At 39.4% G+C, this 27,833-nt stretch overlaps 3 protein-coding genes and 1 long non-coding RNA gene across 9 annotated transcripts in view; 2 read left to right on the forward strand and 2 right to left on the reverse strand.

Moving 5' to 3' along the window:
• LOC138210754 (immunoglobulin lambda-1 light chain-like) overlaps positions 1-27,833 on the forward strand; it is a 91,397-nt gene that overhangs the window by 2,455 nt on the left and 61,109 nt on the right. For 4 of the 5 annotated variants that reach the window (XM_069170056.1, XM_069170055.1, XM_069170053.1 and 1 more), the window contains one exon: positions 1,483-1,791. In XM_069170056.1, coding sequence (XP_069026157.1) covers positions 1,483-1,791 — 309 coding nt within the window. Of the gene's footprint in view, positions 1-1,482; positions 1,792-1,907; positions 1,962-2,196; positions 2,874-27,833 lie in introns of those variants that run through there. The other variant, XM_069170057.1, reaches the window with a different exon arrangement.
• LOC138210765 (immunoglobulin lambda-like polypeptide 5) lies at positions 10,083-13,619 on the reverse strand. The gene is made up of 4 exons (XM_069170075.1): positions 12,869-13,619; positions 10,951-11,259; positions 10,760-10,834; positions 10,083-10,524 (listed from the first exon to the last, which is right to left on the reverse strand). Exons 1-4 carry the CDS (start codon positions 12,987-12,989, stop codon positions 10,391-10,393), a joined length of 639 nt encoding a protein of 212 aa, XP_069026176.1. The 5' UTR covers positions 12,990-13,619; the 3' UTR covers positions 10,083-10,390.
• Positions 14,273-15,316, reverse strand: LOC138210785 (uncharacterized). 2 transcript variants are annotated; one of them, XR_011179281.1, is made up of 3 exons: positions 15,134-15,316; positions 14,458-14,722; positions 14,273-14,364 (listed from the first exon to the last, which is right to left on the reverse strand). It is a non-coding gene; the product is annotated as an uncharacterized lncRNA (long non-coding RNA). The 2 variants fall into 2 exon arrangements; XR_011179280.1 differs by having other exon boundaries at positions 15,201-15,314.
• Positions 16,064-16,939, forward strand: LOC138210849 (zinc finger protein 233-like). Its single transcript, XM_069170187.1, has one exon. The coding sequence runs from the start codon at positions 16,226-16,228 to the stop codon at positions 16,937-16,939; it is 714 nt and encodes a 237-aa protein (XP_069026288.1). The 5' UTR covers positions 16,064-16,225.

Here is a 27,833-nt window from a genome sequence, read left to right on the forward strand (position 1 = left end):
GCTTCACAGGTTATTTTTTTTAACAGATAGCAGAGAATTCATCTTGCAGACATTGTTACATAAGAAAAATCTATAATTTCTGAAAATATGTTTGAATCTCCCATAACAACAAAATCTTTTTCTTTTTCTCTGCGTGAGAATGAAATTATCCACAAAAAGTGACATTTTAGTTTTGGTAGGAATATTTAGTGTTTGATTATCTGCGTAGTTCTAAATCATCACTTGACTTTTGAAAACAATATGAGATTTATGGTCAATTTAATTTAATATTGTATTGTTCTTCTAAATGTATACGAAAGTACACGTTTTAAATCATCGTGTCGGATAATTAATGAACATCTTAATGAATATTAACTGTTTAATGATCTCAGTAGTTTTGTGTCATCTCTTGATGTTTTGGAAAAACAAAATAATTGTATTTATTATAAATGTAAGTAGTATTTTGTGTTAAGTTAAAATTTCGTAAAAACAATTATGAAACAAAACTATGAAAAGTAAAAATTTCAATCAATCATCAATTAGTAGCTTAATTGTTCTGATGAAATCCTGTTGTTAATAATAAAGTAAACATTTCTGTTAATTGTTTTGGACAGATAATTAATATCTTAATGAATATTAACTGTTTGATCATCTCAGTAGTTTTGAGTCATCTCTTGAAGTTTTGGAAAAACAATATTAAACTTTATTTTAAGTTTAAGTGAATGTTTCATATTTTTAAAAGTATTTTTAAGAAAAGTATATTTATATATTTTTTTTATCGCATCGTCAATAAATAGCTGACTTGTTAACATTAAATTCCTGTAAACTATTTGTTATATGAAGGTACAACTTTAAAGTGAAAATACATCAACAAAAATGTAAAAAATATATGTGCATATATATATTTGCAAATGTAAAAGGTGGTATTTAAATGAACACATTTTATTACTTGAATTTTCAATTTCAGAATAATGTCTTTCATAACAGACTACTTAAAATTGTTATGAAATATAATTATCTAAAATGTATTGGTGTTTTGACGTGTTTAACAGTTAAAGTTAATGGTGCTAAATATTTAAAGTGCAACACAATGTTTTAAATCAAATAACAATGTTTCTTTCATTGGAGGCAACTATGGAAACTTTTATATTTACCTTTATGTTGAAGAAATATTTTCCATTGATTTCATGTAAATTTAATTATATTTCATTAAGTTACATTAAAGTATTTGGTAAAATAATAACTGTGCAAATAAAACTGTAATATGATTTAATTTTTCAAACATTTTCAGTCTTCTACATGTGACACTTGAATACATGAAGTGATGATTGTGTCTGATATGAAGGTGAACACAGTATGTAGTGAACTTTGTGCTGTATTGATGAGTAGTTTATTGATCAGAGTCCATGTAGTTTCCAGGATCAGACTGAATGCAGTGCTGGAAGCTGCTGTTGACTGTGTCACTGTGTGTCTGTGCTGCTTGTTGCTGCTGTCAAACTTCAGATAAGCCGGTGGTGAAGCCGGAGGTAATCATGTACCCAGCAGCATGCAGAGCCCACCTGGAGGGGAGGACCTTCCTGCTGTGTCTGGCCTCAGCCATGTTTCCTCCTGAGGTCCAGTTCTCCTGGAAAAGACAGAAGAAGAACGACTTGCTGGAGGAGCTTCTCTCTTCTGAGGGAGAACAGCTGGAGCTCAGAGAGCCGGGACGCACCGCCTCCATCAGGGTGGTTGATCAGGATGATCTCCACACCTTTAAATACCACTGTTACGTCAAGCATGAGTGGGGCACAGCGGAGGTCCAGACAGAAGAAGGTAATGAAGGCTTGGTGACTGTGTTCAGCAGGGATTCAACTTCATGTGGAGACTCTGTCAAAGAGGACAGACATGTCTCACTGCAGCTCCAAACATCTGTCTCCATTTTATTTCAGAGGTTCCAGCTCCAGCAACCACCGATCCTCCACAGACAGAACCAACAGCTGACTGTAAGATCACCTGCTGTCGGTGTAGGGGTCATATTAAAGCTTGGTCAGGTCCTGAAGGGTCTTTGAGCTTTCAGTCAAACTGTAGTGGACACGTGTCTTCTTGTAAAACTGGTCGTCCCGCCAGGAAAAGTTAAAGCGACATAAAAATGAATGATATTCTCAAGAAACGTATATATTTGAACAGACTGTGGAGAGATGAATGACCTGTCTGTCTGTCTTTCTGTCTGTCTGTCAGTGTCCTTCCAGTCTCTGTGCAGGGTGAAGCTGCTCTGCGTGTTGTACACAGTGCTGATAGTGAAGAGTCTGGTGTACTGCTGTGGACTTTCTCTGATGACGAGCCTGAGAAACAAGAGACCGTCCACCAACTGAACACATGCTCGCTGACTGTTTTCTGCTCGTCTTTTACCACCAACAAATATCATCAACTCATCTAAATTTGTAACTTTGATCAGTGTTCAGAAATCTTAAAATGGGACTGGTGTGGTTGGTTGAAATGTGGAGTTAGATACAGTTGGAGAAGTTTGACTTCAATTTAATTCCAAGTTTAGACGCTTTATTTGCTGCCTTGTTGATGTTTCAGCACTTAATATTTCTTTCGCCTCGATCTTACTTTTAATTATGCTCAGCGTTGTAGGTTCCTCTCATTTCTGCAGTACAATATTCTCTATAAACTGACAAATATCATTGTTGTTGTTTTTATCTATGCTTGTAGTAGTTTACTGTGATTGTACGAAAATGATCTCACATCCAAAACTTAAGTAAAAAAAAAAAAAAGGCTGATACGGATCTCGCTCTTTCTTTTGTCTTTTCAAACAGTTATTCTAAACATACAAAAACATAAATACACATAAATCTTTAAAATTATTGTCCCTCTGCTCTGAGTGTTATTTTCTAATCCAATAATAAAGAAAATTCAATTGTTATCTGTCAGGTATTTTTAACAGTATATCTTGTTTTTCATATAGTAACCTCAATTAGGAATAAATCAATTATATTTTCTGACTTCATAAACTTAAGTTTAGAAGAATTTTTGTCAATGATATAAACTGTGAACAATCACAGCCTCAATAGTTTAACTCTGATTTTAAATAACATTTAATACATTCTCAGAGAATGTCCCGAAGAAAATCTAAAAGAATACAAATAAAAATAAACATCACGGTCAACAACGTTAAATACAGATGTTCGTTTGGTTTGGTTGTAGATTATCTTTTATAACTGTATTACAGTGCGGATGTAAACCTCTACGCTGATGACACTGTTGTTTACACGAGTGAACAAACAGCAGGGGGATGAAAACATGATGGGTGGTTTTAATCTTTTCATGAATTAGTTTCATTTAATATATTCATGCAACACATTTCAAGAAAAGGGAAACACAAACTGGCAATTATGTTTTATAGGAAACTACTGACAACACTATTTCCAATAAATTTCTTAATTTGAAATATACTAAAAATTACAATCTAAAAACATTAATTACATATGATCTTTCCATAAATGTTTTAAAATATGTTTGTACGTTATGGTCTTTTCTCAAAATGTCTTGATAAACTGTGATTTTGACTCAGATCAGAAAAACTCTATAACATAAAATAAACACCGACCTCATGAACCCTACTTTAATTGAGATTTACTGCAGCTTTGTAACTTCCATTTACACTGTGAATACAGATCAGATACAAAATCACATCAGTGTAGCATTGATCCCAAATGAAGCGAAAATTACTTAATAAGCTTAAAGAAATATTATAATGCCAGAATCATGTGACACGTCATGAGTGAAACACAGACGGCTACAGCGGTAAAATTTAACATAAATTTCCCGGAGAGAAGTGGGTCAAAGTGTGTAGTGAGGTGAATTAATTACATTTTATTGGATTAAACTCACTAACATGTACAAACTCTTTTGATGGGTTAATTTCAATGTTTTTATAGCACCTAAAATAATGAGACCTGAAGTGAACCAACACCGAACAAGTTACAGGTTTTGTTAACGTGTGAAACGTCATGAATTGTTTGTCTCTGTGGTTTGTGTTTCTGGTGAAAAGGCCGGGCTCACTTGGACTATTCCGCCACACCCCCTCGGAGTGGTACGTTCCACCGCTCATGTGTGAACCAGCTCACCTGTGCAGGGCAGCTCTCCCCTGCAACAATATGCTGGAGGTGGTAGTCGTGAATGTGTGTTACAGCGTTTGAAGACTTCATGTGTGCGTCCTTTGACATGTAAGTAGTGATGGTGAGATGAAGCCTCATGAGGCATCGAACCACTTCAGCCAATTGGTTCGAGAAAGGGTTCATTTCTCGAAGCTTCATGTGCACACGAAACCACCTACTGGCCAAGTGTATAATCACAGGCAGCTGTATCTGAACCACGTAATGTGATGCATTGAATTTTTGTGTCTGTTATGGCTGTTGGGAATGACTGAATTACAAAAATGTATGACCAAATAATTTCTGTACATAAATTATCACATATGTGCATAATAAAATATTTTTTGAATATATTCTGTGTGTGTAAATTTTCCCAAAATGGTAGTATCTGATGATATGGCAGGTTGTGTAATAATGTTTTTCTGTCACTTTAGGAAAATGGCATGGGCTTAAGCAGGCAGAGGACAGTGGAAGTGCTTGTGGAACTAGGAAGAGGGGACTGAATATGCTTGTGTAACTTGGACAATGATGTACAGGACAGGGGACATTTTATTCATTTTTATTCAGAAATAACAGTTTCTCAACAGTTTTTGGTTTTAAACGATTCCTTTTTTTTAACACAACCTCTCCGGCCTTTGAAAACACCCTTTCACAGGGTACAGAAGATGCTGGCGTGCACAAAAACGCAAGAGCAAGTCTGTATAAATTTGGATACAGTAATTTTTGCCTCTCCCAGTACTCCAGAGGGTTTTCCAGCCTGTTTATATTTGGCTCTGAAAGGTAGTGCTGGACCTCCACAGTGGCATCTGCTGTCACATTTTGAGTCTTCCGTGCCTCCATGACGCTGGTGTCTAAAGGATGCCACAGTTTGCTACCTAAGAGGAAACCACAGATCATGTTACTAAGTGTTCTCATAGGAATAATTGATCTCAAAATGTAAAATAATAGATTACCTCCTGTGACATCATGAGAGGTGGAAGCCTGGGGGATTTCCTCTCTGCTTTGTGTTGACCGTATAATGGTGGCACACTCGGAGGTCAGTCGTTTTATTGCTTCGGTGGCTTTTGTTTGGCTGAAAAATCCTATTGCTTTAAATCGGGGGTCCAGGAGGGTAGCAAGAGACACGATGCTCGTCGACTGCAAAGTGTACAGCTTCTCCCGGAGTTGCCTGATGAGCTGGTCTCCCATTTCCAACGCTGCTGCAGGTGCCGGCTTTGTTATTTCCTCCTGAAGGGTGTGCTCCAGCATCTTCACGAGGGGGACAACTTTGGAGACAGACACATTTTCCTCTGCCGACAGCTCTACGGTGGCATCATAGAAGGGAGACAGCAAAGAAAAGCACCCTCCAACAATGTTGAACTCTTCTGATGTTAGGAAGGGGATGTCATGTTGTAACCCAGCTAACGCTGCTCCTACTGGCTCCCTTTGCTCCACCAAACGTTGCAGCATCAAATATGTGCTGCTCCATCTGGTCTCCACTTCTTGCATTGGCTTCATGTTTGCCATCCCCAGATGAAGTTGCACTTGTGTAAGCTTCTCCTTTAAAGATGCAGATGAGTAGGCCATTAAATCACTGCAGTAGGAACACAGACAAACTATTAGCGTTATTAGAAATTGAAATAAAGGGAAAGAGCATACCTTAGCAGTGGTGCTGCTTCTAAAGAAGCCAACCAGCTTCCGTGCTTTGGCCCGGATGCCAGAGAGCGCAGGCTGCTGGTCAAGTGCCTTCTTCACTATCAGATTCAGTGTGTGTGCAATGCAAATATGGTGCCGAAGCTTCAGCTCTCTCACACAGGCAACCATATTGGGAGCACCATCAGTGACCATACATGTCACCTTATTAGCGATTCCCCATTCCTCCATCAGGGAGGCTTTCACACGAGCTATATTTTCAGCAGTGTGTGATTGGGGGAATGCCTGCACTCCTAACAGCACTGAACTGAGTGTGGTTTTCTCACCCACAAAATGGCATGTTACAGCCAGGTAGGCATCCATATTGATGGATGTCCACATGTCAGAAGTAAAGCTAACAGCAGCCACCTTTTCCACTTTAGCCTTCTCCTTAGCTGACTCATACTTGGCCTCCACCGTGGCCTTCAGAGCCTAAAGGAAAAAATATATAGTGCTGAACTGTGAGACACAATAAAGTACTCATTTGTTTCATGCATGCAGCCATACATACCTGCCTTGTAGGGAGAACATAATTAGGATCCAGTTTGGACACAAATGCCCTGAATCCAACATCATCCACAATACTGAAGGACTGTGTGTCCTTCACTACCATGGAGACAAGGGCTTCATCCAGCTCTTGTTTTCTGGTGGCTGGTTAAAAGAGAATAAATACAGTGTCTGTTACCTGTCTTTATGTACACAATAAACAAAAGTGAACAGGGAAAAATTGTGACGGTGCATTTGTAATACTGTAATGACTTACCTTGGCTGGGTGAAGCTCCAGTTTCCTCCTTATTCTCATGCAAGGCACGGTAACGCCTCAGCATGGATGAGGTGTTGTTATTGTACCCCAACTCCTTGGAGCACAATAAACACCTCACCTTTGAATAAAATAAGAAACTGTGAAAAATACAGTTCTTGATAAGCAAACCTAATGTGTCTGAAATAGAGTTAGATTTAGCTTATTAGGAGTTATTAAATCAAAGTGTTCCCACACAGGGGAAATCCTCCTCTTCCTAGCTGGCTCCATGTTATCACCTCCTTCTCTCCTCACTCTCCTAAATCTCCAAACTATCTCTCTCTCTAACTTCTCCAAACTATCTCTCTCTCTCTAAACTCTCCAAACTATCCAAACTCTCAACTGACCTCAACTCTCCACCAACAACCCACATTTTGAACGGAGCCTGAGGGGTTTATATTGCTGTCAAACCTCCCGGCAAAATCTGAACCACTTCCCGAAGCAGTCACGTGGTACAGCCGGGCAGCGAGGCTTCGGAGGTCATCATTTTTGGCTCCTCCCCTAAATGAAGCAAGCCTCGACACGCGCTTCGAGGAAACGCCCCCTCCGTTACTCGACACGCTTCGAAGCGTCGGCACATCTCGTAACATCACTAGTAGTCGTCCTTAATCATGTTGTTTGTTGTAGCCTGTAATGCCGAGTGCTAGCGCAATGCAGCATCCATTCATTCTGCACACGTGGCTTAATTAACACTGCATGCTTTCTTCAGCGCTCTGTTGAGATCTTGTTTAGTTCATCACTGACGTATGATATGTGTTCCTGAGTCTCATTGTTTCAAGTATTCTGACTGTGTTTTTCTTCCTTGAATCGATGTGAACACTTTGTGTTAGTTATGCCACACGGCGTCGAGTTGCCATTAACTTATTCTTTATTAAGTTACATTATTCTTACGTTGTGTGTTCTTCTTCTGTTTCAGAACCACACAAACACACTAACCCACAAATGTGAGCAAACCCCCTCCGTTCTGGGTGACTAACTAAGTTGAATAAAAGTTCTTTCACTGGAACCTCTGGACTCAGTAGTGATTTGACCAGTCACTTCAGTGGTGGGCTGTGATTTCTGGAACCCCAGTTTATTATCGAGGCCACAGTCAGCCAATCTCTTCGTTTCAGTGAATACAGATCAGATATAAAATCACATCAGTGTATCATTGATCCCAAATGAAGCAAAAATTACTTAATAAGCTTAAAGATATATTATAATGCCAGAATCATGTGACACGTCATGAGTGAAACACAGACGGGTACAATGGTAAAATTTAACATAAATTTCCTGGAGAGAAGTGGGTCAATGTGTGTAGTGAGGTGAATTAATTACATTTTATTGGATTAAATTCACTAACATGTACAAACTCTTCTGACGGGTAAATTTCTTTATTTTTATAGCACCTAAAATAATGAGACCTGAAGTGAACCAACACCGAACAAGTTACAGGTTTTGTTAACGTGTGAAACGTCATGACTTGTTTGTCTCTGTGGTTTGTGTTTCTATCTCTGTGGTTTGTGCGCTGTTGCTCTTTGTATTAATAGCATAACCTTATTAACAGGTTTGACATTAGCAAAAATGCCATGTCACCAATACCTCACTCCAAGATCCGTCACTATTATTCTCCAAGGTTCATTTTTAGACTTTTTCTTGTCATTTCTATCAGACTAAAAACACTGTAAATATCGGGTCATAAAAAGAGAGCAGGAAGTTTATGGTCTCTGCTTTTACTCTGTCAAAGTTCATTTCTCTGATCTCAATTTACGGTTTGAGCTGTTTCTCTCTTCGATGAATAACACAGCTCCTTCCTGGAATCATTCTTCCACCGGAGTGAACGGTTGTAACTGTCGACGTCTTATTAAACCCACAATGTGGAGGCTGCAGAGCAGAAACCCCCGCAGCCCGTCTGCTGCAGGAAAGGAAGTTTTCATTAGCAGTCAACAGTTTTTTTTTGGTTTTTCTAACCACAGAGAACAGATTCATATCTGCAGCTGTTATGAGCTCCCCTCTCTGTCGTTGGTCTTCCTTCTTTACTCGAAATAACTTTTTCCACTGCGCCCCCCGTCTGCCAAGAGTTGAAACTGAACGTCATCGCCCACCTGAAGCTCGGGGCACGTTAGTTTTACACTTGACATTAATGCAGAAGTACTTCGGTACATCACAAAATGACCTGGAGGTTTTTACACCTTTTTATAGTTAAATTATGAATCAGCAGAACAGGAGAGAACGTACACGTATACAAAAATTAAATGACCCCGCTGTCCGAGCTGAATCACATGAATATACAACAAAACAAAAACAAAAAAAAGGAGAAATTTACAAAGAAAGAAAATGCAACACGAGAAAATTAAACTCAATCTACTCTAATTCAAGTTATCGCTATCAATGAGTGATTAAGATTCATGAATTAATTGACCCAGTAAGAGGAACATCAAAGTGCACTTTCGGTTGTCAACTTTAAACAAATTCACCTCATAAGTTCCACTGACACACCAACCTACTGGGAATTAAACTGATTCTCTACTACTAATAAACACGCCCTTCATTTCTTCAGCATTCAGACTTCAGCCCTGATTTATCAAAAAGCTGCATGATTGTTGTTTTTGAGCATTTGTAGCTTCAGAGCAGCTCAATCTGCTGTATGTTCATGTGTGTAAACAACAGTGTCATCAGCGTAGAGCAGGGGTGTCAAACTCATTTTAGTTAAGGGGCCACATACTGCCCACTTTGATCTCAAGTGGGCCAGACCAGTAAAATCATAGCATAATAACGCATACACAACAACAATATTTCTCTTTGTTTAAATCATTGGTGAAGGTTTTTGGATGATAAACCTTGTTTTAAGGTCTTTCTACAATAAACTACAAACATAAAGACCAAAAACTCAGACATCAGCCCACTGTTTATCTGCCCCGGCTCTCCTCTGCAGGTTCCCTCGCTTTGTGACGCGTTTGACGTCAAACGCGTCACAAAGCGAGCAGCGAGCGCTGCTGCCTGTGGCACCGAGCGCTTCTTCCTCCGGAGCAGACGTCGCATTTACGCTGTTTTTGAAGCAATTACTGGATCGATTAAAACAAAAATAACACAACGTTTATACTCATAAACCTCCATATTCTCATAGAAATGCAATTTACGTCTTTCTGTAATTTTCACACTTAGCAAAGTCATCCGGCGGGCCGAGCTGGACCCGCTGGTGGGCCGGATCCGGCCCGCGGGCCGTATGTTTGACACCCCTGGCGTAGAGGTTTACTTTGACACTGACACAAGTTAAAACAAAATGATTCATACACAAAATAAATGATCAGGAAATGCAGACCTGAACCAGCTGGATCTCACACACCTGCTTGTTTAGATAAAAAAAACCTGCACGTTCATGTTTATCTAAAATAGTACAGGAATGGTTTGTGTTTAGTTGTACAATGATATTCGTATCAGCCTGAACGTTTCTCTTTTTTTTACTTCAGTTTTGGATGGGAGAGAATTTATGTACAATCACGGTAAATTACTGTAAGCAGAGACCTGAAACAATAATGTTTTTTTGTTAGTTTATTGAGAATATTGTACTGAATAAATGAGAGGAACCTACAACCTACAATATTTAAAAGTAAGAACAAGACGAAAGAAATGTTAACTGCTAAAATACCAACAAGGCAGCTAAAAATTCAGCTTAATTTCACGTTTTGTTTGTCACACTTTAAGTTTTTAAAAACATTTTCACAACTCTATCCAAGTCCACATTTAAACCAACCACACGTCAAAAATAAAATTTCTGAACACTGATTAAAGTTATATTTAAGATGACCAGTCAGCGAGCATGTGTTCAGTTGGTGGACGGTCTCTTGTTTCTCAGGCTCGTCAGCAGAGAAAGTCCACAGCAGTACACCAGACTCTTCACTATCAGCACTGTGTACAACACGCAGAGCAGCTTCACCCTGCACAGAGACTGGAAGGACACTGACAGACAGACAGAAAGACAGACAGACAGGTCATTCATCTCTCCACAGTCTGTTCAAATATATACATTTCTTGAGAATATCATTCATTTTTTAATCGCTTTAACTTTTACTGGCGGGACGACCAGTTTTACAAGAAGACACGTGTCCACTACAGTTTGACTGAAAGCTCAAAGACCCTTCAGGACCTGACCAAGCTTTAATATGACCCCTACACCGACAGCAGGTGATCTTACAGTCAGCTTGCTGCAGAGATGGAGGGTCTGTTGGTTCTGTCTCTGGAGGATCGGTGGTTGCTGGAGCTGGAACCTCTGAAATAAAATGGAGACAGATGTTTGGAGCTGCAGTGAGACATGTCCGTCCTCTTTGACAGAGTCTCCACGTGAAGTTGAATCCCTGCTGAACACAGTCACCAAGCCTTCATTACCTTCTTCTGTCTGGTTCTTCACTGTGTCCCACTCATGCTTGACGTAACAGTGGTATTTAAAGGTGTGGAGATCATCCTGATCAACCACCCTGATGGAGGCGGTGCGTCCCGGCTCTCTGAGCTCCAGCTGTTCTCCCTCAGAAGAGAGAAGCTCCTCCAGCGAGTCGTTCTTGTTCTGTCTTTTCCAGGAGAACTGGACCTCAGGAGGAAACATGGCTGAGGCCAGACACAGCAGGAAGGTCCTCCCCTCCAGGTGGGCTCTGCATGCTGCTGGGTACATGATTACCTCCGGCTTCACCACCGGCTTATCTGAAGTTTGACAGCAGCAACAAGCAGCACAGACACACAGTGACACAGTCAACAGCAGCTTCCAGCACTGCATTCAGTCTGATCCTGGAAACTACATGGACTCTGATCAAGAAACTACTCATCAATACAGCACAAAGTTCACTACATACTGTGTTCACCTTCATATCAGACACAATCATCACTTCATGTATTCAAGTGTCACATGTAGAAGACTGAAAATGTTTGAAAAATTAAATCATATTACAACTTATTTGCACGGTTATTATTTTACCAAATACTTTAATGTAACTTAATGAAATATAATTAAATTTACATGAAATCAATGGAAAATATTTCTTCAATATAAAGGTAAATATAAAAGTTTCCGTAGTTGTCTCTCATAAAAGAAACATTGTTATTTGATTTAAAACATTGTGTTGCACTTTAAATATTTACCACCATTAACTTTAACTGTTAAACACATCAAAACACCAATACAGTTTAGATAATTATATTTTACAACAATTTTAAGTAGTCTGTTATGTAAGACATTATTCTGAAATTGAAAATTCAAGTAATAAAATGTGTTCATTTAAATACCACCTTTTACATTTGCAAATATATATATGCACATATATTAATTACATTTTTGTTGATGTATTTTAAAGTTAAAGTTGTACCTTCATATAACAAATAGTTAACAGGAATTTATTGTTAACAATTCAGCTATTTATTGACTATGCGATAAAATTGATATATATCTATAGTTTTCTTTAAAATATTTTTAAAAATATGAAACATTAACAAACTTAAAATAAAGTATAATATTGGTTTTCCAAAACTTCAAGAGATGACTCAAAACTACTGAGATGATCAAACAGTTAATATTCATTAAGATATTAATTATCTGTCCAAAACAATTAACAGAAATGTTTACTTTATTATTAACAACAGGATTTCATGTGAACAATGAAGCTACTAATTGATGATTGATTAAAAATGTTACTTTTTTTAGTTTTGTTACATAATTGTTTTTTTAACGAAATTTTAACTTAACACAAAATACTATATATATACACACATATATATATATATATATATATATATATATATGTATATATAATAAATAAAATATATCTTGTTTTTCCAAAACATCAAGAGATGACACAAAACTACTGAGATAATTAAACAGTTAATATTCATTAAGATATTCATTAACTATCTGACACGATGATTTAAAACGTGTACTTTCGTGCACATTTAGAAGAACAATACAATATTAAATTGAATTTACCTTAAATCTCATCTTGTTTTCAAAAGTCAAGTGATGATTTAGAACTACGCAGATAATCAAACACTAAATATTCCTACCAAAACTAAAATATCACTTTTTGTGGATAATTTCATTCTCACGCAGAGAAAAAGAAAAAGATTTAGTTGTTATGGGAGATTCAAACATATTTTCAGAGATTATAGATTTTTTCTTATGTAACAATGTCTGCAAGATAAATTCTCTGCTATCTGTAAAAAAAAAATAACCTGTGAAGCCCGAAGCAGCAGAAACTGACTTTAAACACATTTTCAGTTTCTACAATAAAATAGCTGAAGCAAAATAAATGTTTGTTCTGACCTGTTACATACAGTTTAGTTCCAGAGCCAAAGATCCAAACCTTCCACAGTGAAACAGACTGATACAAAAACCTGTCTTCTGCTGAACGTGTCAGATGAAGTGAACGAGTCCAAAGTGTCATATTTCAGCTCCATGATGTGTTTCTTTCAGGTTCATATCAACATGACTGTCTCTTCTTCTGATGGATAAGATGGACGTGAGGTCACAGTGACCTTGACCTTTGACCTCGACCTTTGACCTTCCAGTCAGTTTATCGTTGTTGTAGTGAAACTTTGTGTAACATGTGAAGAAACTACCTCCAGGCATTCATGACATATTATATTGATGAGGATGGATCAAAGTGAGCTGACAGTGACCTTAACCTTTGACCCTTGACCCCCAAAATCCTTGAGTACAGGTGCTGATTTTATCCAAATTTTAAGAAATTCCTTCAAAGCGTTCTGAAATTCAAGGTGACAAGAATGGGATGACGGGATAGGAAAGACAGGAGGTCACATTAACTTTGACCTTTGACCCTTGACCACCAAAATCAAGTTGTAATTCATCCTTTCGCCCGGTAAACGTTTGTACCAAGTTTGAAGAAGTTCTCTGGAGGCATTCTTGAGATATCGCGTTCACGTGTCGGTGAAGGAACCTGAAAACATAAAGACTCCCGTTATGGTTGTCGCTAAAAAATAAGATTTAAAGTACTTATATTTACAGAAGATGCAGCCTGTGTGTTCAATAATATAGTCACAGACTCTGATGTAAAACTACGCCACTTTTCTGAATCAGCACTTTTTATTTGACATTTTAACCCAACTAATGGTTCTTTAATTTCAGAAAATAAAAATGACAACAAAAATATTTCTGTGATGTGCAGTTTGCTGATTATCAAAGGAAGTGATGGTCGTACTTCAAAAAAAGGTCCCAGTTAAAAACAATAATTCAAATTCATGCAACTTTACCATCAACTTTCTCTTGTTTTTATCTTGAAAGCTGCTGAAAACAAAATGAAATAAATGTAAAATAAGTTCTGACAGCAGTAAAGAAAAACTTCCCTCAGCTCAGTCTGTTTGTGAGATGGAGGTGAAATGTGAACCTGAGCTGTGGTTTACTGCTCTCTTCCTGTCACAAACACTGTTTGACATCTGCTGGTTTTTGTTCAGGCTGCAGGGATCATTTCTCACTGTGGGTAACAGACGTCCAACAGGAGCAGTAGTAGGTGGCTGAATGATGGAGTGTAACGTTCTGGATCTGCAGCTCCCAGCCGTTCTCTTTATTCACTGAAGAGAAATCATCTTTCTGAGGATGATTGAACCCTGAATATATTTCTCCATTGACCCAATTAAGGTCAAGAATCGCTCTGAATGTTTCTGTTTCTTTCTTCTGATACCAGTACACATAAACACTATCACACTGGTGAGTTTGTCCACAGCTGAATGAGACTTTGTCTCCAACTTTCCTGGTCAGAGTTAAATCATCCTGAATGAGCTCTGCTGCCATGGCAACCAGCGCTGTGGAGACACGGACGGACAGATGAAGGTCAGCGTGACGGCGTTAGTTAAAGGTGAAGTTTGCCGGCTCCCGATTGGCTGGAAAACACTCACCTGAACACAGACAGCACAGAGCAGCAGCCGGGAGGAAAAACATTTCGTTTCTTCGGTGCGGCGGCGTTTCCTTCTGGTGAACCTGGAGAGAAGTGACGCTCCGACGCAGCCGAGGACGAACGAGGACGAGCCGTGAGAGACCAGACGAGGGACACGTGGTTTCTAACAGGTCCTCAAAACCCTCCCATCAGCCCCTGCAGCACAAAGATAAGACTGCTGCTGCTGATTGACAGCTCGGCTGAAGCTGCTCGTGCGGTTTCATCGTCTGGATTTGAAAAAAAAAGAAAAAAAAAATCTGGGTCACATGATGCAGAAACACTGAAAAACATTCAGGTTGGTGGTGAGTTTATAACACGGACTGTTATCTGATGTTTAAAATACAAAACTACAAATCCTCACAGCTCCTCAGAAACTGATTGAACTGATGGATTTAAATGAATTTAATGAAGTAAAAAAAAATTATATTCTTTGTTTTGATTCTTTTTATTGTTTGTCATATATCATATTATAAATATTTCCCATCGGATTCAGTCCGACATGTTTCAAACTTTATAATCTGCTCTCACATTTTAAATAAAGTTCTTCTTTGATTTATGAGTTCGTGGAAACGAAGCCGTCAGAGATTCTGCTGGAAACAGAGTCGACTGCAGCTTCTTCTTTTTTTTGTCTCCTCCACCTTCCAGCTGATGTGAAATTCATCTCCAACGAGTCGTCTGGATCTCGTTGTACTTGCGGTGACTCGCCTCAAGATGGCGCCGCCTCTCTTTGCTTCTTTATTGAAGACACAGACGGCAACAAAAATCCTCCTGATGATAAAATATCAGTGTCGCTGCTCATTCTGTCAAATCCATCACATAAACCCAGCGGAAGTTTCAGCTGGAAGTTGTGAGGTTTCACATTTAAAGGGATAGTTTCCTCACAAATGTTCCAGTTTTGAATGAAAGCAGTTAAAATCCGAAACAAATATTTTCCCCCAGATTCAGTCTGTCCAATAGAAACTCCCGTCTCCAGCGTTGGCCCCGCCCACTACATCCAACTTAACCTTCAACAATGCTTTTGACTTGAGAGTGAAGGTTTTAAATTTGCAGCCAAAAGAATTCTAGTTTCACGAGCAAAATTCTTCATCTGTGACCAAAACTAACAAAACTTTAAGAGCAAATTTGTTGGCAATGCAATAATTTTATTCTCAGTTTATATATGTTTTCCTTACAAACTTGATTTGTGATTGCAGTGCCAGAAATTTGCTTTTAAAACTATTATTTGATTTGCTTGCATAATAAAGACACAAAAATACCCTTCATAGATGTTAATGTTCGCCAGCAGATGGCAGTAGCGTCAACAAGATCTCAATGAAGGCCGCTGTGCTCCTTTACAACAGTTCGGTCGACCCAGTCGACCCAGCGAGACCGTTGGGACGGACGTTAGAAACACAGATACTCAATCGATGCTACTTTTATTTGTATTTTCAGGTAAGAAAATGACTAAACACTCGTATTAAGTTTGTTCTTCTTCGATATGCCGTCTGGTACGTTTGGTTGTACAAGACGGGACTCGTGAATGTCCGTAAGTCAAGGAGATAACCGGTGAAACTAGATGATCCTTTCATGCTAAAAACAAGACCGACTAGATTTAAAATGTAAATCTAAGATTATTTTACCCGGTTACACCGTTTTCTAGTCTAAGACTAGAAGTAAAAATCATTTGATGTCAAAAAGGCCTCTGGCCAGCTGGAAGGTGGAAGAGGTGAGAAAAACAAACTGACATCAACATGCACTACAGAACAACAACAACAACTGTGTGTTTTTCTGTCTTTACGTTAATAATCTTTTTCTCGCGTCTTTTCGTCCCTCCAGACGTCCCACAGCAACATGTCTGTCAGGAGGAGGAGGAGTTTCTCTCAGACCTTCAGCTCTGGAACGAGGAGAGGAACTCCGGTTTGGACCAGGAGGAACCAGAACCTCCGCAGATCAAAGAGGAAGAGGAGGAACTCGGTCGGGACGGAGAGCAGCTCGTTCTGAAGCTGGAGACGGAAACCTTCACGGGGACTCCAACTTTTGAGGAAAGCGACCGCAGCGACCCGGAACCGGACAGCGATCGCAGCTTTCTAGTCGCCGAGAGCCGAGATCAAAAAGGAGGCCGGCGCGCAAAGGCCGAGATGAAGCCGAAGAAGAGACGCCTCAGGAGCAACGCAGACGAGTCGGTCGCGTCCCAAACGGGTAAAAAGCCTCTAAAATGTGACGTTTGCGGAAAGCGCTTCGACTACAAGTCCCACACGGACAAACATCGGAGGATCCACGCGGGCGAGAAGCCGTACTCGTGCCAAACGTGCGGGAAGCGCTTCACGCAGACGGCGCACGTGAAACGGCACATGACGATCCACACGGGCGACAAGCGCTACGCCTGCGACACCTGCGGCAAACGCTTCACCCAGACGTCGCACCTGAAAAAGCACACGAGGACTCACGCGGGGGAGAAGTCGTAGCGACCCGGGGAACTTTTTCTCTACCGGAAGCGCTTATGAATCATAATGTTATTTATTTTATTTTTTAATTCAACTTTTATTTTTAATTTTTTTATTATTAAATCAGGTTTCAATCTGTATCAGACTGCACAACCCGTGTAAGATTGTCTTGATTGTGGAGGAATCTTTAGCAGAAAGCTCATTGCATTTTTACTTTTAACAGTCCTGCATCTTTTTTTTCTTCTTTTTTTTTTCCACTAATAGTGTTTTTGGAAAACGTCACATTAAAAGTCTTCACTGATGCGAACGCGTGGAAAAACGTTTACAAAGAAAAGGGGAAGTGTAACGTTGCCATGGTTGCGGCGAGTTACACTTTGGGATTTTATGGCGCGTTCATAATAAAAAGTAAAAAGACACATTTTGTTGTATTTATTTTTTAATGTTATATCTATTTCTAAATCGCTGTATTCCTCAGACAAATAATAAACTTTGTAGTTGGACTACTTTTAGTCATTTTATTTAAATAATATTAAGATAAAAAAAAAAAATTATTCTCAGTTCATATATATTTTTTACTTAAAAACTTGATTTGTGTTTGTAGTGCCAGAAATTTGCTTTTAAATCTGTTTTTTTTTTTTTTTTTGCAGAATGAAGACACAAAAATAACCTTCATAGATGTTAATGTTCGCCAGCAGATGGCAGTAGCGTCAACAAGCGTTAATGGAACATTTGTGAGGAAACTATCCCTTTAAATGTAAAACCTCACAACTTCCAGCTGAAACTTCCGCTGGGTTTATGTGATGGATTTGACAGAATGAGCAGCGACACTGATATTTTATCATCTGGAGAATTTTTGTTGCCGTCTGTGTCTTCAATAAAGAAGCAAAGAGAGGCGGCGCCATCTTGAGGCGAGTCACCGCAAGTACAACGAGATCCAGACGACTCGTTGGAGATGAATTTCACATCAGCTGGAAGGTGGAGGAGACAAAAAAAAAAAGAAGCTGCAGTCGACTCTGTTTCCAGCAGAATCTCTGACGGCTTCGTTTCCACGAACTCATAAATCAAAACAGAACTTTATTTAAAATGTGAGAGCAGATTATAAAGTTTGAAACATGTCGGACTGAATCTGAGGGAAAATATTTGTTTTGTGGAAACAACGTGAACAACATGACGATCAAAATCTGTGATGTTAGAAGAGAGAAAAGAGTTCAAATCAATAGAATTTAATTGACTTCATTAAATAAATTTAAATCCATCAGTTCAATCAGTTTCTGAGGAGCTGTGAGGATTTGTAGTTTTGTATTTTAAACATCAGATAACAGTCCGTGTTATAAACTCACCACCAACCTGAATGTTTTTCAGTGTTTCTGCATCATGTGACCCAGATTTTTTTTTCTTTTTTTTTCAAATCCAGACGATGAAACCGCACGAGCAGCTTCAGCCGAGCTGTCAATCAGCAGCAGCAGTCTTATCTTTGTGCTGCAGGGGCTGATGGGAGGGTTTTGAGGACCTGTTAGAAACCACGTGTCCCTCGTCTGGTCTCTCACGGCTCGTCCTCGTTCGTCCTCGGCTGCGTCGGAGCGTCACTTCTCTCCAGGTTCACCAGAAGGAAACGCCGCCGCACCGAAGAAACGAAATGTTTTTCCTCCCGGCTGCTGCTCTGTGCTGTCTGTGTTCAGGTGAGTGTTTTCCAGCCAATCGGGAGCCGGCAAACTTCACCTTTAACTAACGCCGTCACGCTGACCTTCATCTGTCCGTCCGTGTCTCCACAGCGCTGGTTGCCATGGCAGCAGAGCTCATTCAGGATGATTTAACTCTGACCAGGAAAGTTGGAGACAAAGTCTCATTCAGCTGTGAACAAACTCACCAGTGTGATGGTGTTTATGTGTTCTGGTACCAGAAGAAAGAAACAGAAACATTCAGAGTGATTCTTGGTATTCGTAGGAGCGATGGAGAAATATATTCAGGGTTCAATCATCCTCAGAAAGATGATTTCTCTGCAGTGAATAAAGGGATCGTCTGGGAGCTGCAGATCCAGAACGTTAAACTCCATCATTCAGCCACCTACTACTGCTCCTGTTATAAGTATGATACCCACAGTGAGAAATGATCCCTGCAGCCTGAACAAAACCCAGCAGATGTCAAACAGTGTTTGTGACAGGAAGAGAGCAGTAAACCACAGCTCAGGTTCACATTTCACCTCCATCTCACAAACAGACTGAGCTGAGGGAAGTTTTTCTTTACTGCTGTCAGAACTTATTTTAGATTTATTTCATTTGGTTTTCAGCAGCTTTCAAGATCAATATTTTTGTTCTCATTTTTATTTTCTGAAGTTAAAGAACCATTAGTTGGGTTAAAATGTCAAATAAAAAGTGCTGAGTCAGAAAAGTGACGTAGTTTTACATCAGAGTCTGTGACTATATTATTGAACACACAGGCTGCATCTTCTGTAAATATAAGTACTTTAAATCTTATTTTTTAGCGACAACCATAACGGGAGTCTTTATGTTTTCAGGTTCCTTCACCGACACGTGAACGCGATATCTCAAGAATGCCTCCAGAGAACTTCTTCAAACTTGGTACAAACGTTTACCGGGCGAAAGGATGAATTACAACTTGATTTTGGTGGTCAAGGGTCAAAGGTCAAAGTTAATGTGACCTCATGTCTTTCCTATCCCGTCATCCCATTCTTGTCACTATGAATTTCAGAACGCTTTGAAGGAATTTCTTCAAATTTGGATAAAATCAGCACCTGTACTCAAGGATTTTGGGGTCACAGGTCAAAGGTCAAGGTCACTGTCAGCTCACTTTGACCCATCCTCGTGAATATAATATGTCATGAATGCCTGGAGGTAGTTTCTTCACATGTTGCACAAAGGTTCACTACATCAACGATAAACTGACTGGAAGGTCAAAGGTTGAGGTCAAAGGTCAAGGTCACTGTGACCTCACGTCCATCTTATCCATCAGAAGAAGAGACAGTCATGTTGATATGAACCTGAAAGAAACACATCATGGAGCTGAAATATGACACTTTGGACTCGTTCACTTCATCTGACACGTTCAGCAGAAGACAGGTTTTTGTATCAGTCTGTTTCACTGTGGGGAGATCTTTGGCTCTGGAACTAAACTGTATGTAACAGGTAAGAACAAACATTTATTTTGCTTCAGCTATTTTATTGTAGAAACTGAAAATGTGTTTAAAGTCAGTTTCTGCTGCTTCGGGCTTCACAGGTTATTTTTTTTAACAGATAGCAGAGAATTCATCTTGCAGACATTGTTACATAAGAAAAATCTATAATCTCTGAAAATATGTTTGAATCTCCCATAACAACTAAATCTTTTTCTTTTTCTCTGCGTGAGAATGAAATTATCCACAAAAAGTGATATTTTAGTTTTGGTAGGAATATTTAGTGTTTGATTATCTGCGTAGTTCTAAATCATCACTTGACTTTTGAAAACAAGATGAGATTTATAATAAATTTAATTTAATATTGTATTGTTCTTCTAAATGTATAAGAAAGTACACGTTTTAAATCATCGTGTCAGATAGTTAATGAACATCTTAATGAATATTAACTGTTTAATCATCTCAGTAGTTTTCTGTCATCTCTTGATGTTTTGGAAAAACAAGATATATTTTATTTATTATATAAATATAGTATTTTGTTTTTTCGTAAAAACAATTAAGAAACAGAACTATGAAAAGTAAGAATTGTAATCAATCATCAATTAGTAGCTTAATTGTTCACATGAAATCCTGTTGTTAATAATAAAGTAAAAATTTCTGTTAATTGTTTTGGACAGATAATTAATATCTCAATGAATATTAACTGTTTGATCATCTCAGTCGTTTTGAGTCATTTCTTGAAGTTTTGGAAAACCAATATTATACTTTATTTTAAGTTTAAGTTAAAGTTTCATGTTTTTAAAAATATTATTAAGAAAAGTACGGATATATGTTAATTTTATCGCACAGTCAATAAATAGCTAAATTGTTAACATTAAATTCTTGTTAACTATTTGTTATATGAAGGTACAACTTTAACGTGAAAATACATTACTATAAAAATGTAATAAATATATATGCATTTTAAAAATATATATTTTTGCAAATGTAAAAGGTGGTATTTAAATGAACTCATTTTATTACTTGAATTTTCAATTTCAGAATAATGTCTTACATAACACCACTTAAAATTGTTATGAAATATAATTATCTAAAACTTATTGGTGTTTTGATGTGTTTAACAGTTAAAGTTAATGGTGCTAAATATTTAAAGTGCAACACAATGTTTTAAATCAAATAACAATGTTTCTCTCTTTAGAGGCAACTACAGAAATTTTTATATTTACCTTTATATTGAAGAAATATTTTCCATTGATTTCATGTAAATTTCATTGTATTTCATTAAGTTACATTAAAGTATTTGGTAAAATAATAACCGTGCCAATAAAACTGTAATATGATTTAATGTTTCAAACATTTTCAGTCTTCTACATGTGACACTTGAATACATGAAGTGATGATTGTGTCTGATATGAAGGTGAACACAGTATGTAGTGAACTTTGTGCTGTATTGATGAGTAGTTTATTGATCAGAGTCCATGTAGTTTCCAGGATCAGACTGAATGCAGTGCTGGAAGCTGCTGTTGACTGTGTCACTGTGTGTCTGTGCTGCTTGTTGCTGCTGTCAAACTTCAGATAAGCCGGTGGTGAAGCCGGAGGTAATCATGTACCCAGCAGCATGCAGAGCCCACCTGGAGGGGAGGACCTTCCTGCTGTGTCTGGCCTCAGCCATGTTTCCTCCTGAGGTCCAGTTCTCCTGGAAAAGACAGAAGAAGAACGACTTGCTGGAGAAGCTTCTTACTTCTGAGGGAGAACAGCTGGAGCTCAGAGAGCCGGGACGCACCGCCTCCATCAGGGTGGTTGATCAGGATGATCTCCACACCTTTAAATACCACTGTTACGTCAAGCATGAGTCGAACCAGAGAGAAGGTAATGAAGGCTTGGTGACTGTGTTCAGCAGGGTTTCAGCTTCATGTGGAGACTCTGTCAAAGAGGACAGACATGTCTCACTGCAGCTCCAAACATCTGTCTCCATTTTATTTCAGAGGTTCCAGCTCCAGCAACCACCGATCCTCCACAGACAGAACCAACAGCTGACTGTAAGATCACCCTGCTGTCGGTGTAGGGGTCATATTAAAGCTTGGTCAGGTCCTGAAGGGTCTTTGAGCTTTCAGTCAAACTGTAGTGGACACGTGTCTTCTTGTAAAACTGGTTGTCCCGCCAGGAAATGTTAAAGCGATTAAAAATTGAATGATATACTAAAGAAATGTATATATTTGAACAGACTGTGGAGAGATGAATGACCTGTCTGTCTGTCTTTCTGTCTGTCTGTCAGTGTCCTTCCAGTCTCTGCGCAGGGTGAAGCTGCTCTGCGTGTTGTACACAGTGCTGATAGTGAAGAGTCTGGTGTACTGCTGTGGACTTTCTCTGATGACGAGCCTGAGAAACAAGAGACCGTCCACCAACTGAACACATGCTCGCTGACTGGTCATCTTAAATATAACTTTAATCAGTGTTCAGAAATTTTATTTTTGACGTGTGGTTGGTTTAAATGTGGACTTGGATAGAGTTGTCCAAATGTTTTTAAAAACTTAAAGTGTGACAAACAAAACGTGAAATTAAGCTGAATTTTTAGCTGCCTTGTTGGTATTTTAGCAGTTAACATTTCTTTCGTCTTGTTCTTATTTTTAAATATTGTAGGTTGTAGGTTCCTCTCATTTATTCAGTACAATATTCTCAATAAACTAACAAAAAAACATTATTGTTTCAGGTCTCTGCTTACAGTAATTTACCGTGATTGCATATAAATTCTCTCCCATCCAAAACTGAAGTAAAAAAAAGAGAAACGTTCAGGCTGATACGAATATCATTGTACAACTAAACACAAACCATTCCTGTACTATTTTAGATAAACATGAACACGCAGTTTTTTATCTAAACAAGCAGGTGTGTGAGATCCAGCTGGTTCAGGTCTGCATTTGCTGATCATTTATTTTGTGTATGAATCATTTTGTTTTAACTTGTGTCAGTGTCAAAGTAAACCTCTACGCCAGGGGTGTCAAACATACGGCCCGCGGGCCGGATCCAGCCCACCAGCGGGTCCAGCTCGGCCCGCCGGATGACTTTGCGAAGTGTGAAAATTACAGAAAGACATAAATTGCATTTCTATGAGAATATGGAGGTTTATGAGTACAAACGTTGTGTTATTTTTGTTTTAATCGATCCAGTAATTGCTTCAAAAACAGCGTAAATGCGACGTCTGCTCCGGAGGAAGAAGCGCTCGGTGCCACAGGCAGCAGCGCTCGCTGCTCGCTTTGTGACGCGTTTGACGTCAAACGCGTCACAAAGCGAGGGAATCTGCAGAGGAGAGCCAGGGCAGATAAACAGTGGGCTGATGTCTGAGTTTTTGGTCTTTATGTTTCTAGTTTATTGTAGAAAGACCTTAAAACAGGGTTTATCATCCAAAAACCTTCACCAATGGTTTAAACAAAGAGAAATATTGTTGTTATGTATGCGTTATTATGCTATGATTTTACTGGTCTGGCCCACCTGAGATCAAAGTGGGCAGTATGTGGCCCCTTAACTAAAATGAGTTTGACACCCCTGCTCTACGCTGATGACACTGTTGTTTACACACATGAACATACAGCAGATTGAGCTGCTCTGAAGCTACAAATGCTCAAAAACAACAATCATGCAGCTTTTTGATAAATCAGGGCTGAAGTCTGAATGCTGAAGAAATGAAGGGCGTGTTTATTAGTAGTAGAGAATCAGTTTAATTCCCAGTAGGTTGGTGTGTCAGTGGAACTTATGAGGTGAATTTGTTTAAAGTTGACAACTGAAAGTGCACTTTGATGTTCCTCTTACTGGGTCAATTAATTCATGAATCTTAATCACTCATTGATAGCGATAACTTGAAATAGAGTAGATTGAGTTTAATTTTCTCGTGTTGCATTTTCTTTCTTCGTAAATCTCTCCTTTTTTTGTTTTGTTGTATATTCATGTGATTCAGCTCGGACAGTGGGGTAATTTAATTTTTGTATATGTGTACGTTCTCTCCTGTTCTGTTGTTTCATAATTTAACTATAAAAAGGTGTAAAAACCTCCAGGTCATTTTGTGATGTACCGAAGTACTTCTGCATTAATGTCAAGTGTAAAACTAACGTGCCCCGAGCTTCAGGTGGGCGATCACGTTCAGTTTCAACTCTTGGCAGACGGGGGGCGCAGTGGAAAAAGTTATTTCGAGTAAAGAAGGAAGACCAACGACAGAGAGGGGAGCTCATAACAGCTGCAGATATGAATCTGTTCTCTGTGGTTAGAAAAACCAAAAAAAAACTGTTGACTGCTAATGAAAACTTCCTTTCCTGCAGCAGACGGGCTGCGGGGGTTTCTGCTCTGCAGCCTCCACATTGTGGGTTTAATAAGACGTCGACAGTTACAACCGTTCACTCCGGTGGAAGAATGATTCCAGGAAGGAGCTGTGTTATTCATCGAAGAGAGAAACAGCTCAAACCGTAAATTGAGATCGGAGAAATGAACTTTGACGGAGTAAAAGCAGAGACCATAAACTTCCTGCTCTCTTTTTATGACCCGATATTTACAGTGTTTTTAGTCTGATAGAAATGACAAGAAAAAGTCTAAAAATGAATCTTGGAGAATAATAGTGACGAATCTTGGAGTGAGGTGTTGGTGACATGGCATTTTTGTTCATGTCAAACCTGTTAATAAGGCTACGCTATTAATACAAAGAGCAACAGCGCACAAACCACACAGAGACAGAAACACAAACCACAGAGACAAACAAGTCATGACGTTTCACACGTTAACAAAACCTGGAACTTGTTCGGTGTTGGTTCACTTCAGGTCTCATTATTTTAGGTGCTCATAAAAATAAAGAAATTTACCCGTCAAAAGAGTCTGTACATGTTAGTGAGTTTAATCCAATAAAATGTAATTAATTCACCTCACTACACACATTGACCCACTTCTCTCCGGGAAATATATGTTAAATTTTACCGCTGTAGCCGTCTGTGTTTCACTCATGACGTGTCACATGATTCTTGCATTATAACATATCTTTAAGCTTATTAAGTCATTTTCGCTTCATTTGGGATCAATGCTACACTGATGTGATTTTGTGTCTGATCTGTATTCACTGAAACGAAGAGATTGGCTGACTGTGGCCTCGATAATAAACTGGGGTTCCAGAAATCACAGCCCACCACTGAAGTGACTGGTCAAATCACTACTGAGTCCAGAGGTTCCAGTGAAAGAACTTTTATTCAACTTAGTTAGTCACCCAGAACGGAGGGGGTTTGCTCACATTCGTGGGTTAGTGTGTTTGTGTGGTTCTGAAACAGAAGAAGAACACACAACGTAAGAATAATGTAACTTAATAAAGAATAAGTTAATGGCAACTCGACGCCGTGTGGCATAACTAACACAAAGTGTTGACATCGATTCAAGGAACAAAAACACAGTCAGAATACTTGAAACAATGAGACTCAGGAACACATATCATACGTCAGTGATGAACTAAACAAGATCTCAACAGAGCGCTGAAGAAAGCATGCAGTGTTAATTAAGCCACGTGTGCAGAATGAATGGATGCTGCATTGCGCTAGCACTCGGCATTACAGGCTACAACAAACAACATGATGAAGGACGACTACTAGTGATGTTACGAGATGTGCCGACGCTTCGAAGTGTGTCGAGTAACGGAGGGGGCGTTTCCTCGAAGCGCGTGTCGAGGCTTGCTTCATTTAGGGGAGGAGCCAAAAATGATGACGTCCGAAGCCTCGCTGCCCGGCTGTACCACGTGACTGCTTCGGGAAGTGGTTCAGATTTTGCCGGGAGGTTTGACAGCAATATAAACCCCTCAGGCTCCGTTCAAAATGTGGGTTGTTGGTGGAGAGTTGAGGTCAGTTGAGAGTTTGGATAGTTTGGAGAGTTTAGAGAGAGAGAGATAGTTTGGAGAAGTTAGAGAGAGAGAGATAGTTTGGAGATTTAGGAGAGTGAGGAGAGAAGGAGGTGATAAGATGGAGCCAGCTAGGAAGAGGAGGATTTCCCCTGTGTGGGAACACTTTGATTTAATAACTCCTAATAAGCTAAATCTAACTCTATTTCAGACACATTAGGTTTGCTTATCAAGAACTGTATTTTTCACAGTTTCTTATTTTATTCAAAGGTGAGGTGTTTATTGTGCTCCAAGGAGTTGGGGTACAATAACAACACCTCATCCATGCTGAGGCGTTACCGTGCCTTGCATGAGAATAAGGAGGAAACTGGAGCTTCACCCAGCCAAGGTAAGTCATTACAATATTACAAATGCACCATCACAATTTTTCCCTGTTCACTTTTGTTTATTGTGTAAATAAAGACAGGTAACAGACACTGTATTTATTCTCTTTTAACCAGCCACCAGAAAACAAGAGCTGGATGAAGCCCTCGTCTCCATGATAGTGAAGGACACTCAGTCCTTCAGTATTGTGGATGATGTTGGATTCAGGGCATTTGTGTCCAAACTGGATCCTAATTATGTTCTCCCTACAAGGCAGGTATGTATGGGTGCATGCATGAAACAAATGAGTACTTTATTGTATCTCACAGTTCAGCACTATATATTTTTTCCTTTAGGCTCTGAAGGCCACGGTGGAGTCCAAGTATGAGTCAGCTAAGGAGAAGGCTAAAGTGGAAAAGGTGGCTGCTGTTAGCCTTACTTCTGACATGTGGACATCCATCAATATGGATGCCTACCTGGCTGTAACATGCCATTTTGTGGGTGAGAAAACCACACTCAGTTCAGTGCTGTTAGGAGTGCAGGCATTCCCCCAATCACACACTGCTGAAAATATAGCTCGTGTGAAAGCCTCCCTGATGGAGGAATGGGGAATCGCTAATAAGGTGACATGTATGGTCACTGATGGTGCTCCCAATATGGTTGGCTGTGTGAGAGAGCTGAAGCTTCGGCACCATATTTGCATTGCACACACACTGAATCTGATAGTGAAGAAGGCACTTGACCAGCAGCCTGCGCTCTCTGGAATCCGGGCCAAAGCACGGAAGCTGGTTGGCTTCTTTAGAAGCAGCACCACTGCTAAGGTATGCTCTTTCCCTTTATTTCAATTTCTAATAACGCTAATAGTTTGTCTGTGTTCCTACTGCAGTGATTTAATGGCCTACTCATCTGTATCTTTAAAGGAGAAGCTTACACAAGTGCAACTTCATCTGGGAATGGCAAACATGAAGCCAATGCAAGAAGTGGAGACCAGATGGAGCAGCACATATTTGATGCTGCAACGTTTGGTGGAGCAAAGGGAGCCAGTAGGAGCAGCGTTAGCTGGGTTACAACATGACATCCCCTTCCTAACATCAGAAGAGTTCAACATTGTTGGAGGGTGCCTTTCTTTGCTGTCTCCCTTCTACGATGCCACCGTAGAGCTGTCGGCAGAGGAAAATGTGTCTGTCTCCAAAGTTGTCCCCCTCGTGAAGATGCTGGAGCACACCCTTCAGGAGGAAATAACAAAGCCGGCACCTGCAGCAGCGTTGGAAATGGGAGACCAGCTCATCAGGCAACTCCGGGAGAAGCTGTACACTTTGCAGTCGACGAGCATCGTGTCTCTTGCTACCCTCCTGGAACCCCGATTTAAAGCAATAGGATTTTTCAGCCAAACAAAAGCCACCGAAGCAATAAAACGACTGACCTCCGAGTGTGCCACCATTATACGGTCAAAACAAAGCAGAGAGGAAATCCCCCAGGCTTCCACCTCTCATGATGTCACAGGAGGTAATCTATTATTTTACATTTTGAGATCAATTATTCCTATGAGAACACTTAGTAACATG

Source organism: Embiotoca jacksoni, unplaced genomic scaffold, assembly GCF_022577435.1.
Source record: "Embiotoca jacksoni isolate LCO1_2020_lvr unplaced genomic scaffold, fEmbJac1.0.p SCAF_48, whole genome shotgun sequence".
In the NCBI taxonomy this organism is placed as follows: Eukaryota; Metazoa; Chordata; class Actinopteri; family Embiotocidae; genus Embiotoca; species Embiotoca jacksoni.

Bases quoted from the DNA above. Each gene is read 5' to 3' on its own strand.
- LOC138210765 (XM_069170075.1), bottom strand. From the start codon at position 12,989: ATGACACTTTGGACTCGTTCACTTCATCTGACACGTTCAGCAGAAGAC. The intron at 11,260-12,868 runs GTCAGAACAAAC...GTCAAACTTCAG, and splicing joins AACTAAACTGTATGTAACAG to ATAAGCCGGTGGTGAAGCCG. The intron at 10,525-10,759 runs GTAAGATCACCT...TCTGTCTGTCAG, and splicing joins ATCTCTGCAGCAAGCTGACT to TGTCCTTCCAGTCTCTGTGC.
- LOC138210849 (XM_069170187.1), top strand. From the start codon at position 16,226: ATGCACTACAGAACAACAACAACAACTGTGTGTTTTTCTGTCTTTACG.